The following is a 20,128-nucleotide window of genomic DNA, read 5'->3' as shown; positions in this document are numbered from 1 at the left end:
GATTTTTTATAACTGATATTTTGATATACAATAAGTACATGTTTAACCATTCATTTTGACAAAACTACCATTCTCCATATTTTCTTTGGACTAATTTACCCTTGTAATTAAAAGGGAAGTGTACATGTTAGAGGTATATTTTTTAATCAAGAGGAATAAATTACTATATATGCCAAGTTTTGTCAAAAGCGTTACATAGAATTTTTCACTTGACCACAGTCTTCAAAGTGCGAAAATTAAACATAAAGAAGCAGTTATTTACAAGGCATGTTTTTATACTTTATATTGAGCAGGGACAGTAGAAGGTAGTCCAATCCTCAGGTTAATAAAATTAGCAGTTTAGCAATCAAAAATACTAATAAAAATATCTCTGAATCCACAAAGTTATGTAAATTTATCCACAACATTTTCTTAAAGTTAAAGATTAAAGTTAATCATATTATATAGGAATTTGTCAAATCTCCAATATTTTTGCAGAAAAAGAGAATTGGAGTATCAGCAATGCATTTCCTAATTGCAAATTGATCAACAAATATATTTTAGGCTAAAATATGATAGGTATCCAGGCATATTTAGAAATTGTCATGATTTTTATACTTATTTGGTATTTTTAGTCTTCAATTTCCGTCATGAATTCTATAATACGTGGTGTAAAAGGCATTTGCTATAATTGCAAGACACCACAAATCACTTCTTTTTTCATATCATGATTATAAGCATTGGTATCTAAGGCTTGATTCAAGAAAATGTTATTTCTCTAAAACTGTAATATTATTTTTTTTATCCTTTTATAGGGTAAAAATGTCAACTTTTTATAAGACCTTCTCTAAGACTTCCAAAAACCTTGAATCTTATAGAGATGAATAAAATGAAAATTGTTGCATAAAAAATTGAATTTTCAAGCTTAATTTTGATGTATTTTAAATTAAATATTAAAGTTTGGAGTTATCCTTCCTGGCTGAGGATCGTATATCCTCAAGCGATGATCTAAATTTATCAATATTAAAAAAAAATATTGAAATGAATATTTTAAGCAATATAGCAATATAACGGACCCTCAAAAACCTTTTTTTTTTTTTTACAAATTCTGAAAATTGTGTAAAAATAATTAGTCGTTTTAACAGTTCTTCTTTGGTCAAAGACATGTCCTTGAAGGCAAACATATACTACTTTTCATTACACAATTTTCACAATCTATAAAAAGGGTTATTGAGGGTCCGTGATATTGCTGCATTGCTTAAGATATTCGTTATCAAATACATGTACAAATGTATAAAGGTTTCCTGTTCATGACATATGTCATTTATTGTAATTAATGTGTTGATTGGATGTGTATTGTGGTGAGTGTTGCGGAAGAAAAACGAAACAGAAAGCGGAAACTACCAGGTTTAAGACACTTGAAAGAAATACCAGAAACGAAGAACATTGTATCATTTAATTTTTTATCTATTGCGTGATTTTTAAAGCACGGGTTGATATAGCCATGTTTATTTTCTTGTAAAATTCTTGAACTTATAAACAAAGTATACGGCATGGAAAAAACGCAATAGAAAAAATTATCATGTACATATAACAGGTTGTGGTAAAAAAATATTGAGAAAAATGTATAATATAACATTTTCATTGAATAGACAGTACATTTTCATCAAATATGCAATATATACGATAATTAAACGAAACGTGGTACGAACAAACACAGAATAGTCTTTAATGCATTATATGTGGCAACTGAGGGGAATATAATACAGAGAAATATATTATTCACGCTTCGTGTGTCCGTGAAAAGCAACAATACATTTTTTGAAATATATATCACATATTCCATCAGGTTTTTTTTTTTATAACATTGCATATTAAGTAGTCGAAAATTGTGAATCTCGTATTTTGAATGGCTTAGATATGAACTCGAATCTTGAATGAGCCTTCTGGATTTTCGTAGAATTCACTGTGGACACAAAGTCTGGTTGATCTCATCTCGGATGAGATCGTATACTCAAATAGATGTATGTGCTTGCTCCAAAAAAGATCCTAAAAGTGCTTAAAGGCACGAAGTGCCGTGTAAGGAAATTTTAGCCTTCGACGGAAAAAGGTATCTTTTTACGAATTAAAGAAAATAAAGCGACCTTGAACAACAAATGTTTATTTTCATTATTATGCATATATTCTTGTAATTCACTGCGTCGTATTTCGTGATCAATTTTTTTTCCCAAGTGTCCATATCTTATTTAGGTCATCTATAACATCATTTCTCTCTATGAACTTCAAAGCTCTACATATATCCAGACGACTTAATTTTGAATGATGTTCCTTCAATTTCAATAGAGATTTATATATCCTGTCTTTCACAGGAGACCCATCAACCTCCAGTTCTTCGATATGTATGTGGGGCAGACCTAAAAATCGCACAAAATGAGTGTAATCTTTCGGAATTTTTTCTGCTAAGATATGGAATTCGTTGGTTGACACAACCTCAGAAGGCAATACTATATCGGAACATTCAAAGTCCGTTACTTGAAAAGTTTCGACGCTATCTGCTGCTTCTTTTAAATCGTTTTGATTTCGCAAAATTCTCTTTAACTCTTCAAAACGATCCTTGACTGGCGTTTTGCATTTCCATTTATAGAGAATTCTGAATCTGTTTTCTTCTTCAAAGATTTTGGAGCTTTCTTCCATTTGCACATCACAATGTGACGCAAGCATGAAGGAGGTAACTTTTAATTTTCTTGACACTGCATTTAAAATCATTTCAATCGCTAAATGTAAATAAAAACACAATCACATTTTACCTTTTTTGATATAGGAAGTAATATATTATTTATTTAAAGCTATATTATTTTAAAAACATCATATCATTACTGGAAACGTAAACATCAGAGATAGAATTAAAATTGTAGAACGAGGTACATGTAACATACATAGCACGTGAAGGTTTCCTTCTTCAGAATCATCCTCTACCTGTTAAAAAACGTATAATTTATTATAATTTTTTAACTTTAATTTGAACTGCTGTACTTCATTAAGTATTCTAAATCATTGCACGTAGAATACAAAAACTTACTTTTAAATTTTAGGCATTATTTACATTAAAATTTTTTTATAGTCAGAGAAATAAGAGAAATTATAATTATACAAATACTATGTATAGTTTTCAAAAAATATGATAAAAAAAGAGTAGTCAGAATACGTAGGTACCTGTTTCCAGTATTTAGTAATATCTTTTGTGTTGATGATATGTTTTCTCTCCACAGGACATGATATACACTGGAGAGTCGGATTTTTGAGATCTGATTCGTTTATTATGGTACTTTTTTCATTATCGCAGAAGCCTTCAGGTTTGCATTTGAAACCAATATGGTATTTTGAGTTCTTTTGGAAAGTACTGGAAAGAATGTTCAATTCATTCTCAATTTTTTCTCTTATCTCGAAACATGTCGGTATTTCAACTTCTCCCTCAATAACACACACCTGTAACTGAATTTCTGTTGACGTCATTCCAAGCAGAATGTTATGTTCCTTAAAGAGAAACACGACTGCTGTCTGGTAAATGCATGGATATTCCTTTCTTCCTTTTCGCTCTTTGACAATGCTCCAAGGAAATTGTATGCAACTCACTACAAGGCGTTGGAAGATGCCAGCAGGAAGGACATCGAACATATAACAGAGGATGGATGAGGCAGGGAATTGAGAGAAAATATTTCCAGGAAATTGTTTTTTATTCATACAAGGAACATACCAATTATGTTCATCTATTTTAGCCAAGAGTGCTAGCTTCTCCATATACAGCATAATATCATTTTGGTATTCAATGTACTCCCTATTGCTCATTTTCCATATTTTGGACAACAAAGTGTCATTTAGTTCTCCAGTTTCATTGAATTTGGCAAACTCTACTGCACACTCGATCAGATCCTCCTCTGCGTGGTTTTCGTCAGTAATTACATTTTTGAAAGCATCTGCAAACCACTGAACATCGAGAATAATTACATCTCTTAGTATATCCTTGTCGAAAAAGAGAATTTCTCTGATGTCATGGAAAAACTGAAGCATGGTATTTATATCTCCGAGCGTTTGCAATTTTACCTCCTTCGGTAATGCTTCATTAAAATCCAAAAGTATCCTTCTACCGATAATTCTTAGCTTTTTCTTTTCCTGAAAGAAGTTTTCGAACATAGCCCATGAGTGAGGAAGCTTTTCTCCCCAGTGATCAAGGTCTTCAACAATATCAACGATCGATCGTTTGATGTTTTCAATGCATTCCCTGTTATCGAATCCTATTGCAAACATCTTTTTTGTATTGAAATGGCTTTGTAAAGACTTGTCAGTTGTTTCCAAGGTCTCCCATATATCGCGGAAAAACTGTACCTTCTCCTGGGGAAGAAATTGAGAGTCAATATAAATATTAAACATTCTTGTTAAGTCTAATTTAAATAACTAAACCAGAAACAAGATAAAAATTTATACAACGCGATAGCATTACTACATGCATTGGTTTTTTTCCCATGCCTGCACTTGGATACTTTTGCAAGAAATGAATCCCCAATCGTAACAAAAAAGACACATGCACCCTTACACACAAACACACCCTCACACACAACACACAAAGAGTGGCTTAATTGTTCATGGGGAAACTCACTGATACTGATAATATATGGAGATAACAAACAGTAAAACATAACAGGAGTATTAAAACAGGATAAGAGCAAACACGGACCTACAAAACATCAGATGTAGAATCAAGTGCCATCTAGGAGTAAGCATCCCCAGCCGATCGGTCATACCAACCGTGTGCTCCTTGTCATGATAGGGAAATAATGAGAGATAACCTGCCTGAGACCACTTCTGTTTTCAGAATCCCCATACATGTTCGGCTCTTACTCTGTACTGTTTAAATGGACTTACAGAGTGACCACTGTTCATCAACTTCACACTTCATCTATGGCGTATATAATGTAAAATAAAAAAATCACGGTAGCCTAGTGGAAAAGCGTTCGCTTTATGATCGGGAGGCCCGGGTTTGAATCTCGTTCGCAGCGCCGCGTCATACTGTAAACATGTTCCTTTCGGATTAGACCTTAAAAACGTAGGTCCCATGTCACGGTAGGCGTTGACACGATAAAGAACCCTCACTGCTTAATGGCCCTGAGTGCCGAGCAAAGGTCTAAATTTGAAGCCCTTCACCGGCATCCGGTGACGTCTCCATATGAGTGAAAAAATTCTCGAGAGGAAAGTTAAACAGTATACAATCAATCAATCAAGTAAAAAAAGTGAAATGGGGATCATTTGAAGAGAATTTCTGTTAAAGGTACTAGGACACAGATTTGAAGTTAATATTTTCAGTATAATATCACGAATTATATATTTTAATAGTATTTCACATAAAAATTAATTAAAAATCTTATTTCATTTAAAAGTTATTAAAACTTCAATTTTTTGGCGAGTTTGATCGACAGATTTTTGCACTTTCACAAATTTTAATTTTATTCTTAATAATTAGGAAAAGTGTCAATCTTTGTTGTGTATGAATAAAAAATATTGATACTATAATCCAGAAAATTCAGAGTAGACATGTTCAAAAGCAAAACAAACACACAATACATTGTCAGCCCGTGCAGCTGTGGTGAACAGACTTTGGCAATTAAATGCACCCGGTGAATCGTAAACATCAGTAATAACAGAGCTCGTGCCCTGTTTACAAAAACAGTGTACATACATGTACACTGTAACACGAGTGTGATCGATTTGCTAAACTCTGTACACAACACTTAGCTCGAAATGACGATACTTGTGAAGAAGTTCTGCTTTCTAACATTTCTACTCTGAACAAAATTATTTTTCTGGATTAAAGTTTTGATATTTCTTATTATTATATAACAAGATTGCCACTTAATTTTTGTGTGAAATGCTATTAAAATATATAGTTCGTGATATTACATGTGTATATAGAAAATATCTAAATTTGTGTCCAAGTACCTTTCAAACAGTATATATAATTTTTATTATTTATAGATATTTTAGATGAGTCAGTGGTTGCTTTTCGCACAGCTAACATACCCGTTGCGTTTTCCCTTCAGCATGTGTGCCGACCAATAAAGCTGGGGCCTTTTCACTGCTGTATTGGTGAATAGACTTCGCCCAAAATATAAGATAATCTGTTTAAAATACAAAACATATAGATAACTTTAAATTTAACAGATAATTAAATCAGTGCATTACCTTGCAAGTAGAAATAAGAAAGATTTTTATTTTTTTAAAATATAAAATTAATTTAATCAGCCAATTACTCTTTTAATATTTTTGGCAAAGTAATCTGTTTAGATCATTTTTAAGAAAATGAAGTTACAGATAAGTATACGAATCCACGATTGACTTCACAAACCAAAAAAACTGCTAAGGTGATGCAACTACCGAGTATCTTTAACAAGAGGCCCAGGGGCCACAAATTTCGTTCATCAGTTAAACAAACTTGAATCTACACTTAACCTGAGGATGATTCCATATAAATATCACTAATCATAGCTTTGAAGTACTTGAAAAGAAGATTATAAAAAGTTTCCCTATATATTCCTAGGTAAAACTTGATCCTAGCCCGTGATGTTGAATCTACACTACTGTGATTCCACATGAGTTTCATCTTTCCTTGCCCAGTGGTTTGAAAGAAGATTTTTAAAGATTTTTCTTATATATTCCTATGTAATTAATTTGGCCCCACCCTTGCCCCGGGGGTTATGATTTGAACAAACTTGAATCAACACTACTTGAGGATGATTCAAGATGAGTTTCAGCTTTCCTGGCCAAGTGGTTCTGGAGAAGAAGATTTTTAAAGATTTTTATATATTCCTATGTAAAACTATGAAGTATTTTGGCCCCACCCTTTCCCACAAAAAAACTTGAATCTACACTACCTGAGGATGATTCCACATGAAATCTTTCCTGTAAGTGGTTCTGGAAAAAGATTTTTAAAGATTTTTCCTATAAATTCCTATGTAAAACTTGAAATGTACATTTACATTATTGTGGGGTTATGATTTGAACAAACTTGAATTTACACTACCTGAGGATGATTCCACATGAGTTTCATCTTTCCTGGCCGAGTGGTTCTGGAGAAGAAGATTTTTAAAGATTTTTCTTATATATTCCTTTGTAAAACTTGGGTCGGCCATTTTGGCCCAACACTTGCCCCGGGGGTCATGATTTGAATAAACTTTAATCTACACTACCTGGGATGATTCCACATGAGGTTAAAAAAAAGATTTTGAAAAATATATTCCTTATAAAACTTACTAATATTTACCACCCTTGTAAGATTTATTTCTACACTATATATTTCATCTTTCCTGGCCCAAGAAGAAGATTTTTTAAAAATGCCATTAATTTTTAACAAATTCATGATTATCTCCCCTTGGAAAAGGGCGTGAAAATCATTACCCAAGGATTTTGTGCCAAGTTTGTATCTTTCTTGATAAGAAGATGAAATGTGAAAAGTTAACGCACAACAACGACAACAAAAAGACGACTAGACAAATTTTTTAATTTAGCCTTGATAAAAAAATGAAAAGTTACTCAAACTCCTTCTGTTGGCGTCTAAACAAACGAATTATATTTTGATGATATGTCATCTTAGTCATAAATCTGGTATAGAAGATCGTGTGTAATTTCTGTATTATCTATTTTGAACTGATGTGTGTTATTTTATTTATTTATTGTTAGTTATTGACACGAATTCTTATTGGGTTATTATTTATATTTCGATAAGATAAGATTTAATTTGTTATCGAAAAATACAAATTGTACATTTTAATAAGCATTCACAATGTGAATCTGAAGTAACGCAAAAAATGATTTCTGTATTCATGAAATATTGTGTAAGTTAAAAAAAAGACAAAAGAAAATATTCAAAAACATGTTTTCATTCATAAGCGGGGAAAAGTACGTAAACATTATTGTGAAGATTTTTTTTAATCATTTAGGCATGTTTTTCTTTATTTTAAGAACTGAAAATAATCTGACGATGAATTTTAGTAAATTTTAACAAATCTAAGTTGGATGATTAATTTAAAAAAAAACTTTGAAAAATAATTCGTTATTTACTAATATTTGCTGTAAGTTTATTTTCCTATATATTTCAAAAACAGTTGTTACTATTGTTTGATAAGATGTTTAAGCTCTCTTTCCGTCCGTGATCCCTTTAAAAGGAGGGAAGTCATTATTCACAGTGTATCTTTATAATTTTAAATTGCACCTAATGCAGAATATGCAAAAAAAAAGATAAAACTAGCCATATTCTTTTAATTTATTGATAAATGAGTGCTTATCTAGTAATCTTCTAAAAAGTTTGAAATCCGGTGACAAAGATTTTTCTGACATAGTTTTGATGATTGAACTCCAAATTGTAATAAAGTAATGTCAGTTTTGACCTCTATGACAATTGTCAACTAAGGTTCTGTTACTGAATATTTACTAATTATAACTTACCGTTCACGGTAGCTCAGTCGGTAGAGCGCTCGCTCCGTGATCGGGAGGTCGTGAAATCGTATCTCTGCCGCGACTGACCAAGTCGATAAAATGGGTAGCAACTGTTCCTTCGCCATGCGCTCGGCACGTTGAAGTGAAAGTTGCAGGTCCTTCGGATGAGACCTTAAAAACCGAGACCCCGTGTCAGCGGCAGGCGTTGGCACGATAAAGATTGATGCTTAATGGCCCTGAGTGCCGAGTAAAGGTCAAAATTTGAAGCCCTTCACCGGCATACGGTGGCGTCTCCATATGAGTGAAAAATTCTCGAGAGGGACTTTAAACAATATACAATCATTCAATACTAATTATAACTTTTCTTCTTATACTTGTCTTATACCAATTTCTGTTCTCTATCATTCATAATAGTGTATATAATTGAACTTCTATTTTTACATATTTTATATATTTTTAAATTATTTTCAATTTTATGGAACAGAAACAAACCTCTGTAAGTCCAGCCGTTGAAAATCGAGTCTTTTTGACTACAAACTTCTTCTCCAACTTTATCGTCCAGTGTTTTCTGCATATTGAGCACCAAAATGAAGAAGGCCCTAGGACTCAGAAATATTTGGTGTGAAGCGTAATACGCACATTGTCCAGCGAAGTCCACCATTGTGATCCGTTTTTCTGGTTCCTCTGAAACGTTTTTTGAAACTCGTAAAATTCCCAAATTTTCTGCATTCTCAGAGACATTGGTATCGTTTTCACCTAATTCTTCTTCTTCCTTTTCATTGGGTTTAGCAACTTCTTCTGGTTCATATGGCTCTGTTTCTGTGTTTATAGTGTTTGGCGTTGTCGACTCTTCAACATCAACCTCTTCGCTTGCAGCTTGATTTTTTCCACCGTTTATCTCAGGTTCATCAATATTCGATACTTTCTCATCAGAAAATTCTGAAGGATGTTCTGTAACATCGTCAGTTTGATTTTGTTCTTCCATTCTAACCTTAAAGCGTTGTTTTTGATTTGATGAATTTTCTGTAACAAATGTACTATTTATACATCACCGATTTCTTAAGAAAATACATGGAAAAACCTTAGTCCAAAAATCATAAGTTCATTTAATGTTACCGGTATTTAATACATGTCGAAGGAACGTATGTCAAAAGATAGCATGAAATATATCTTGATGGAATATTGTTATGACACAAATATAGATAATCTTGATAAATAATTTCTATTTTTACATTTTAAGGAGGCTAGGTGGTATTTTTTTTTATTAATCACCAGATATAACTTAAATTTTGGGATATGGTATCCTTAAGCTTTCAAATATCATTTGGCAAAGAAAAATTTCATACATTTCAATTTTAAAATTTGATCTTTTTATTATATCTTTATATGGAGCTCTTCTTCTAAAGGAAATCAAAATAGTATAAAAATGGCCACGTCCACCCAGCCTCTTTAAAGGATTGCTTCGATGGATCAATTGAAAATCAATGTTCAGAAAACAAGATCCAAAATTATCAGCTAATGTACATTTGAAAAAAAAAAACTTCTTAGCTCAAAGAATGTTATTGAAATATTTTGGACAATTTGATTTAAACGGACGGATGGACAGACGAAAAGACGGAGAGATCATGCTTATGTTTTATGTAGAATGCACTTGTGGATGCCTTACACTGTAATTATTTTCATAAGCAACTATTGAATAAATCATTTTACAGCAAACTATTTGTAGCTCACCTGAGCCGGAGGCTCAAGTGAGCTTTTCTGATCGAAATTTCTCTGTTTTCTGTCGTTGTCGTTGTAGTCGTTGTTGTTGTAAACTTTTCACAATTTCATCTTCTTTTCAAGAACCACTAAGCCAATTTCAACCAAACTTGTCTCAAAGTATCCTTGGGTAAAGGAGATTTAAGTTTGTTCAAATGAAGGGCCACGGCCTGTTTTAAGGGGAGATAATTATGAATTAGCAAAAAATTAATGGCATCTTTTAAAAATCTTCTTCCTAAGAACCACTGGGCCAGGAAAGATGAAACTCATATGGAAGCATCCTCAGGAAGTGCAGATTCAATTTTATTCATTTCATTGGGATTGGCTAAGGTTAGGGTTGGGCCTCAATATTTAATCAAAGTTTTACATATCAGTGTATAGAGAAAATCTTTAAAAATCTTCTTCTCAAGAACAGCAAAGCCATAATTAATAATATTTATATGGAAGTATCCTCAGGTGGTGTAGATTCAATTTTTTTTTGTTTAATACATTACTTCCGGGGTAGGGTGGGGCCACAATGGACGATCATAATTTAACATAGGAATATATAGGTTAGATTTTGAAATTCTTCTTGTCAAGAACAGTGAAGTCATTATAAGCATTTGCAGGTGGTGTAGATTCAAGTTTGTACAAATCATGACCCCTGGGGATATGGTAGGGCCACAATGGCTGATCAAACTTTAACATATGAAACCTATGTATATATGAAATAATCTTCTCAAGAACCACAAAGTCATTGTTTGTTATATTTATTTGGAAACATCCGCTTATAGTGTAGATTCATTTTTGTTCAAACCATGCACCATCCCCCGTACCCCTTCTGCCTTTAAGGGGTAAGTTGGGACCACTCATGCATTTAAGGTTTTTTTTACACTAAACTGATTTTTGTTTTTTCCTAACCACAGACTCGGGTGAGCAATGTGATGTGCACCCTTGGCTTCTTGTTTAAGTTGAATATCTAAAATTGTTTTACACGTCTTTCTTTACCATTTGATTAGCATACATAAGATATTTAAAGTAAACAAAATCTAATAAACAATACCTATGGTGTCCCCAGACACATCAAAAACGTCAGTATGGACATCAATTCCTCGGGTTGATCTTGTGGTGATTTTAATTTCTTCCACATCGATGCCTTTTAACCTCCCAAGCAAAGTAGATTTTCCACTTCCAGCGCACCCTATTATCATCCCAGAGGCATTATACATCACTGTCTCCCCTTTTTTCAGATTCCCCATGAAATTCTTCACTGACTCATCTCCCCTCATTATAATTTGAACGGGTATGCCCACTGAAATGTAAAAGTGCTCCTTACGTAAAACTCGGAACTCCTTCAAAAAATTTAATAAATTTGCTTTAAGAATTTTTTAAAAATAAATTTTGTCGATGTTCATATATCCTTGTTTGATTTGTATTTAAGATTTAGTAATTAAGAAAAAAAATATCGCTCAAACTTATTTACTATCAATCATTTCCATGTACAAATATTTGTATTGGTGTTGGAGGTAGAGCATGTAGTTAGACAGTTGGATTCTCGCATAAATTGCATGAAATAACATAAAAGAATGTACTTAGTATAAACATACGATTTTTAAATGCAGCCTGATGTATTGACGCGTCCTTCCACGTAGGATGTTCGAAAATATCCTTTTCAAGTTTCGTTATCAACTGTTCAGTTTGTCTAGGCAATAACCAGCAAAACACTTCTCCTTTTTTCTTTGGATACGCCCATGATCTACAATATTCAGCTATGTTTTCTTTTTCAGCCCAAGTCAGAAACACATCAAGAAAATTTGGATCTTTTGCGAATCGTAAAAAAGTATTGTTTTTGAAAAATTCACTCGAAAATTCGACCTCAGAACTATCTTGCTTGAGTACTCTAAGTATTGGCTTGTACTTTTTTAGAGTGCTTATACTGAATTGCTTTTTTAACTTCTTGAACTTGAAATCGTTTGCAACAGCTTCAGACTTCTTTATCCAATTGTCTTCTTTCAGGTTTATTTTGTATGACTCACAAAGAAGAAGGCATATCAAAACTCCAGTCCCATCTATAACGTAAAAAATCATAATCGTTAATAAATGTCTTGCCTATTTTCAATTGTTCTTTGAGTTTGTTGCATTTAAGGACAAATATTACTGAAGCAAAAATGTCCCAATTCAGGCCAAACAGAATTAAATGTAGAATAAATTTTGTTATGATTGATACTTGGCACATATTTTAGAATCTTAAAGCCATTTTTTTCTTCTTCAATCATTTAGATGTGGTGTTTATTTAATTTTTTCCCTATGTTATGCAAAAGAAATGTTAGAAGAAACATCATTCATTTTTTCTCCAAAGAAGTGGCTCTTTCTTTTCAATTTGACAAAGAAGCTGTTCGGGTTCTGAAAAGTCACATACCTTTCTTTTGAATATCACGAAATAATTTCTCCACCTCCTTAACGTCGTGCTTCTTATGCTCATCAGACGTTGCAATGCATTTCCCACACAAGTCAACCTCGCATTGTGTGCAGTACTTGCCTAATGTATCGCTAGGATGTCTCGTGCACTTCAGATTCTCAAGAGGAAGACCTGATTATAAAGAAAACAGACAGAGATCATGAATTACATACATAATGGAATCGTTTGTTTAATACACAAGGTATTGTTAAGATGACGTTTTCAATAACGTTTCTCAAAGTAGAGGTAAAGGAATTTTTTTTCAACGAAAAGATATCTTTATTTAATGGCAAATCATGAATTTAATAATTGATAGAAATTGAGCAATCTAGTAAGGATAACTCCAAAATATACAAAAAACACATTGCACATTAGAATATTTTTTTCTTTTTCTTTTTTTTTTTTTCAACTTTTGGTTATTTAATCTTGGGACTGGTTTAAACAGGAAAATAAAAAGTTTGGATTGAAAATACATGATACTCTTGAAATATGCATTTTAACGCATATTTCAATAACACATACCGATCTGTGAGTCCCCATAGAGACATCTGTATATGTTCACTTTGTTCTTGTACCGAGAACCAACCCAGAGAAGATGTGTTTTGTCATTATAACTCAGGCCAAAAGGCCTTTCCATGCCGTGGTTTGATGTCTCTACAAGTGACAGGAAGTTACCATCCTTGTCAATTATCTGCACTGTGTGTGTATTATGACTACACACCAAGATGTTCAACATGGCATCTGTACAGATTCCCCGGGGATCCAGTCTATTACCTGAAGGGGGTCCAGTGTAGGAGAATCGGTGATTTCCCCCTCTATCTGTCACCACTACATCATGAACGAGGTCCGACACAATAACATCTCCATTGCGATTCTCGGTAATGTATTTAGGAAATTTATACAGTTCTTGACCTTTGCTGTCATGTTGAATGGTTTGGGTATTTTCTCCAGCGGAATTATACCGGGCTACCTTGTTTTCATCCGTTTCTGTATTGAACATCACGACCAACAGGTCTCCAGTTGAGGGGGAGCTGTAAACACATCGTGGTCTCCATGCTTCTGTATAATTGATTATTGAACTCTTCGTTTTGTCTAAAGACAGTTTAATAATGTTATAATTTTTATCTATATAAATTAATTCCCCATCTTTATTCACAGTATGTACGCCATCACCACTAATTACATCTGTGAGTTGATGGAGTTTCTCACCCTCTGTGTTTGTCAATATAAGATTGTTATATCCATCACTGATCCAAACCCTGTCAGACGTTAGGTAGGATATGTGGCAACTATACTTAGCCCCTGTCACTGTTACAGATTTCTGTAACGCTAATTTAGACAGCATATTGAACAGTGTTTCATTTTCTCTTTTTCGTTTGGTATATCATCATGAAAGAATCACATGCTCTGCTCCTCACTTTCCTTAAACAGAGAAACCCTGATGAAAATTACAGCATTTTGCACATAGTTTCAATGTCAATGTTTTAAGCACTTAAGGGTCATCGCAGACTAGATATATGCATCTCTTTTTGGCATATATTTACTACACAATGTCTTCTTCAAGATATATGATAAAAATAACTCCGAATTATAATCGGTGTTATGAAACATGACATTAAATGTCAAAGACGTTTTATAAGGCTTTGTGCATTTTTATGTAGATTCTAGAGGAAAATTACAAGTTCCCAAAACAATATCCATCCTGCTATGTCTGGTCAAACTTTGAAAACTCGCCGTGAGTCAATAATCATTATTCATGTGAAAAATTGGTAAAAATACAATGTACAAACATATTTATCGAAAATTTGTTTCAAAGAAGACAACATAGATTGCATTTACAGACAATTTCATGGTATCTACTGTGTATTTTGCGTTATGTTTACTTTAGCTGAGGATTTTGATAGTCATGAACCGTCAACTTTTTTGTCATTAGTAGTTCTATTTTAGAAATTGTTTGTAAGAGACAGAGCTTGTTTTAGACCGACAGAAACTTTCTAAAAGTGTATAAAACTTTAGAATGTACTTATATTTTATTTGAAAAAAAAATTAAGAAAAAGTCACCTCTAACATAGAAATAAATGCCAATTGTCCCTGAAGTGTCACAGCTATGTCAGTGAAATGTACCATTGATATAAAATGAAAGAAGTAATGTTTAAGAGCAATAAGGAAGTATAAAATTCTGTGAACTACTTAAGGCTGGTTGGTTTTTTTGTGGTTTAATAACTCATTGCAAGATTTTTAAGGAAGGATGAATAATGGTTTAATCTAAATCACTTTTCATATCAACGAATCCCTTGTAGAGTATGTCTTTTTTCCTTGGCTGAATAATCCTAATATTTCCATCATCATGATGCTATGAAATAATTCCAAAATATAGCCCATTTTTAGTGCATTTCTGAAAGAACACCTCTACTTTTTAAGGGTAGGACTTGAGGTGAGAATACAGATTGAGATGGAGGTCAGATTTAGGTCAGTTCTTCGAGATACAAGTTCAGTAAAAAAAAAATTATCGAACATACTTATAGCGAATCTACGCCTAAATCGAAGTGATTTTCATTCCTCAAGCCCCTTATGATTTCGTTAATTAGCGCATGTTTTTAACAACCTTTTGAAGGAATTTTCTGTACCTGTACTACCCTATTACTGTATTTTAATGTACTTTGCTTTTTTTTTTAAATATATGAAACAGACTAGTTAATTAATTTTGATGGGATGTATTTATACATTTGTATAGTTATGCTTATTTCAAACATTCTTGATTCGTTTTTAATCTAAACTGTATTTAAGCATCGTGCTAAATTATTTTCACAAGGATTTGACGTCATTTCTTAAAACGTGATGCATTTTGTATGCAGTGAAAGGCAGATCAAGTAATATTTTCTCACCGATAAATGTATTCTATAATTATTACACCATTTTTAACAGATATTCCATGGGTCATCAGCTTCAATTTAATGTCTTCTTCAATATTTTAAAATAAAACAAAATTTATATATTTTCCGTACATTTCCTATTTTATTGATACTACCGTATGTTTGTATGCAGGTACAACGGAGGGTAATAAGAGTATCTTAATAAATCGATCTAGTAGGAGAACATATATTCAGTGGATCATAGTAAGCTTTTACAAACTAAATCTTAAATTATTAGGGTATCTGAAAAGGTGCTGTTATCCTGATGAAATCTTGAAAATTACCGTATAAGTAGAATTTTTAGCGAGGACTTAATTTTGGCATTATTAGCGAGGGTCCTGAGATCGCTAAAATTAAATATCGCTAAAAATTAATTTCACTTTATTTGTAATAGCTTCTTTAGTAAGCATTTTAAAATCGCTAAAATTACCTCTCGCTAAAAATAAATTACCATTTTTTAAGGAGAAATCGCTAAATTTACGTTTCGCTAAAATTTCCACTTATACGGTATTTAATTATACAAATATTTCCGTTGACAAGCAAAAAATACAGCATTTGTCATACAAATATGATTTTGACAAAGAAATTACACATTCCTGATAGGATGACAGCAATTTTCAGAAGCTACAATGCATGTTGAAAACATTTATACACCAGGGTTCTCCATTAGCTGTTTTACTGTGTTGCTCCCGACACAGTAAAATTTTCTCCGACACAGTAACGATTCAAATTTCATGCATGCGACACAGTAAAAATTTTGCCGACACAGTAAGAGTTGGGATAATTAGAAAATCTAAACACACAAATTATCTCTAACTAAAACTTTAATCAAACAATTCTACCGTCTTTCAATTCAAAAAAGTTATAACACTTACTAGGGCTTCACCTTGAGTAATCAATCAATTATCTCCTACACTCTCGCCGGACTTTACGCATGACGGAACAAAGACAAATAAATTGTTTTCACAATTCAATGTACCGATTAATTGGTAGTTGGCTTGCAATAAAATACATTGTATTATTTATGAAAAATATTTAAATATGTCTTTCCTATAGAGCCACGGCTCTAGAATTATGTAAGTCAAACATAACATCGTATCGAAGTCATTTAATTGATGTAAATAAATTGCCGAAAATTTTGATATTTCAGCATGTTTAAGGAAGTCACCTCTTTAAAATATTTTTACTGTTCTGAAGTCCCTTTTTGTAATGCGGTAACTCGATCAAGAAACCTGATAAATAAACACGGCAAATCTACTTTCAAAAATGTTAAGTAGTTCGACTATCGGTCAGAATTTCCTCTGATTTTCAGAACGTTTATTCCCCTTTATCAGTATGTACGACCATACCATTTGTGTAAAGAATTAGCGATTTTTAAATAAGTGTGTGCTTGTAATCTTTTGTAATTATCATGAATTGTAATTCAGTTGCGAATTTGTTCGCGAAAATACCGCGAAATATTAGTGCTTCGCTTAAACTCTGCAACACAGTAAAATCTCAAATGATGGAGAACCCTGCTACACTATAAACTATAATTTTAACTAACACTAGTGAAATTTACAGGTAACCTCAATACTTTAAGTAAATGTCCTCAAATCACGTGTCACCTCACCTGACAAGTCTAAATATAGTATCGTCCTCAATATGTAGTAATTAACAATAATTACAATTATCCTATATAAATAATGTACTATAAGTAATCGCCATCCTGATTATGAATACATCTTTAATCACAATAAATTGATGTTATTTTTTCTAATTTTTTCATATTTTTCATTTCCATTTTAATTTTTTTATTTGTATTGTATATTTTTTGTATGATTGTTCGTGAATTGTTTCCAAGAATTTATTTCGTCTGTAACTCCTTTGAATAAAAGATTTTCCAAAACATGTTACATTTATTACTCTATATAACAAAAAGGGGATTGACAATTAATATGTTTTTTATTATTTTCCTTATTTTAAGGAAGAATCAACTGTTTTTTAGATTCATCTGATCTGCTTGACGATCTAAAGCTAATCATTTTTTCAATCTTTCAAAGTCTAAAATGCGATTTCCGGTGTATAATTAAGGCTTCCTAGTCAACGAGAGTCTGGATGTGTTTAACAATTAACTTTGGACAAAGTATTCACCCTTAAAATCAGTTGTACATACATTGTAAGTGTTAGTTTAAAGAGCTTTTGTAAAACCTTATAACGAAAACAGGGACACGATATGAATGCCATTCTAAAATTAAAATAAAAGTAAAGAGACACTATGTATACGTTATGCCCCCCCCCCCCCCTAAAGGACAGGTGAAACCAAAAAAAAAAAAAAAAAACGGATGCCTGGATATATTTTTTACCTATTCAAAATAATGAGAATGAAAAATCTCTTGATTACCGGGGTATTAAAAAATTGTGAAATTACGATGTTGTTCAAAATTCTACTTTTCTCCAACCATATTTATATCTCTATTGAAATGTTTGTTACTTAAAATCCCCTTATTGATGATATTTGAATAAAAAATGATCTATTTGTTTAAACTTATTCAATTTACTTATATAAGCATGACTAAAGTCGTTATTTTCAAAAACTTTCACAAAAGTTTGTTTGTATCTTCCATCCTTAAGAGATGCTCAAAAAATGTCAAAAACATGCATGTATTTTTTTTATTTCATTTAAACGAATTAAGATTGCATGGGATATTTACCTCATTTCCGGTTTGTATTCTCCATAAAGGCTGTGAAACAGTGGGGGCTACATTGTAGGAGAATGTTTTGGTTGCTTAAAGGAGAGAGTAATATAAGGACAAAATGAAATATTTGCAGTTTATGAGAAATGCTCGATAGATTTTGTATACAGTTTATATATTTTGCATTTCCAATGCAAAAATAAAGACGAAAATATTTCACCTGACATGCCCATACCTGTATCATTTTATTCAATTCTCCTGAAAGTAATAGATATAAAGAAAACTTAGTCACACACAAAACGATATGCATATGATATTGTCTCATTTAAAAGTATACAAAGAATTGCAAGAACAGAAACAAAACTATTCAGTGGTCCTCACTAAAAAAGTAAAAGTATATCTAAAATCAAATAATGAAAATATTTATTAAATGTCAGAAGTTACCAAGTACATGTACTCCGCATCCAACGATATAAAATCGGCGGTAGAAAGCTTTAACTTCTATTAAATTTTACGTAAAAGTTAAATACCTTATCAGCTGCATGAAAAAGTAAATATAAAATCGAATTCACTCTGATAGAAAATTTGATTTTATCAGTTGCAAAAGCAAATTCAATTTGTTTTATAAAAACGTATCAATAGAAGAGATTTCATATTAACCGTACATAGAAATAACATAACATTGACGAAGCATAAAAATGAACATGTACTTTATAGAATAAATGCACAAAAATACATACACCACATTACATATTCCTTACAAAAAATGAAACCAACATCTCACAAAACTTAATAACAAAATTTTTGCTGACAAGTGTTTTACTTCATATACCACTTCCCCTTTTCCATCTGTGTCACGTGACATAAGTAGGTGTCATTGCACTAAATGCTACAAAATATACTCAACATAAGTTAAGATTACATTTACTGTTAAAGTTAAGCTCAACTAGAAAATTTGCCTTTTTTGCAAAATATTTTGTAGATGTGGTGGTAACATATAAAACACTCGATTACTTTTTCCTTCATTACCTGCATACGGGGTTTATATATCTCAGTTGATTCGATACGCAAGAGCATGCTCTATACTTTTTAATACGAGGTAAATTATTGAAAAAAAAAACCAAGTTGATGAAACATGAATATCAGGAGTCTCGTTTATAGTCATTATTTCGTAAGATCTATGATAGATACAATGTCCTTGTTAGCAAATACAATTTTTCATTGAGTTAAATGCTGACTGACGTTTTTCATACTTATTGTTAGTTCATTATTTATACACTGAATCGACGACGGATTCTATGTTGGAGGTCCGTAGTTGTTCTGCTCCTATATTATATTGTTTTATGAACTTTTGATCTTGTATACTGTTCATTATCCCCTTATGTTTCATTAAATATATTCTTTATTTAAAAGTAGAAGAAATATTCTAAGAAGCCTCCTTATGCCATAACAAATAAATTCAGTCAATGTCTTCTAAAAAAGAACAGAAATCAAACTTTGATCCATTCATAATAATTTTTGTTATCAGTACTAGCACTAGTACACACCAGGAAACATCAGTGTGAGAAGAATTTTTAAGGTTTATGGAAACTAATAATTGAAATTCAAGGCGAGTGAGAGATATTGTTTTTCCCCATAAAAATGCTAGTTTGTCTTTCATAACAGTATAATAAGCGACAAAAAAATAAAAGATACAATTTATTATTTACTATCTGTGACAACCCTTTTGCAATATCAAATTCTCCATACTTTATTTTTTTTTTGGTGTGACAAGACACCATCTGAACTGGAGGAATTCTATTTTGGTTAAAATATTCTATTAATAGATCATTCAAAGTTTGAGGCATTTCATCGTCGGATACCCACGGGCGATCTTATCTTAA

The 20,128-nt window shown here is 32.1% G+C and overlaps 1 protein-coding gene across 4 annotated transcripts; it reads right to left on the bottom strand.

Moving 5' to 3' along the window:
- Positions 1–1,417: 1,417 nt before the first annotated feature.
- LOC134261591 (uncharacterized) lies at positions 1,418–19,159 on the bottom strand. Of its 4 annotated transcripts, XM_062744020.1 has the most exons (11): positions 18,986–19,159; positions 18,264–18,503; positions 13,181–14,080; positions 12,620–12,790; positions 11,808–12,269; positions 11,264–11,512; positions 8,956–9,486; positions 6,052–6,149; positions 3,193–4,368; positions 2,916–2,955; positions 1,418–2,753 (listed from the first exon to the last, which is right to left on the bottom strand). In XM_062744020.1, the coding sequence occupies exons 3-11, from the start codon at positions 14,001–14,003 to the stop codon at positions 2,194–2,196; spliced, it is 4,110 nt and encodes a 1,369-aa protein (XP_062600004.1). In that variant the 5' UTR covers positions 14,004–14,080; positions 18,264–18,503; positions 18,986–19,159; the 3' UTR covers positions 1,418–2,193. The 4 variants fall into 4 exon arrangements, with proteins under 4 accessions (XP_062600004.1, XP_062600002.1, XP_062600009.1 ...); XM_062744018.1 differs by lacking the exon at positions 18,986–19,159 and having other exon boundaries at positions 18,264–18,545; XM_062744025.1 differs by lacking the exons at positions 18,264–18,503; positions 18,986–19,159 and adding an exon at positions 14,338–14,537.
- Between the last annotated feature and the right edge of the window lie 969 nt (positions 19,160–20,128).

Source organism: Saccostrea cucullata, unplaced genomic scaffold (genome assembly GCF_032062105.1).
Source record: "Saccostrea cucullata isolate Sc308-1 unplaced genomic scaffold, CSIRO_AGI_Scuc_v1 ctg356, whole genome shotgun sequence".
NCBI lineage: Eukaryota > Metazoa > Mollusca > Bivalvia > Ostreida > Ostreidae > Saccostrea > Saccostrea cuccullata.
Note: the sequence above shows the minus strand (reverse complement) of the source record. Positions and strands in the feature narration are given on the sequence as shown.

Excerpts from the sequence above, each read along its gene's own strand:
- LOC134261591 (XM_062744020.1), bottom strand. The coding sequence starts at position 14,003 with ATGCTGTCTAAATTAGCGTTACAGAAATCTGTAACAGTGACAGGGGCT. Across the intron at positions 12,270-12,619 it reads TCGTGATATTCAAAAGAAAG|ATGGGACTGGAGTTTTGATA; the intron begins GTATGTGACTTT and ends TTTACGTTATAG. Across the intron at positions 11,513-11,807 it reads TCAGGCTGCATTTAAAAATC|TGGGCATACCCGTTCAAATT; the intron begins GTATGTTTATAC and ends TTTACATTTCAG.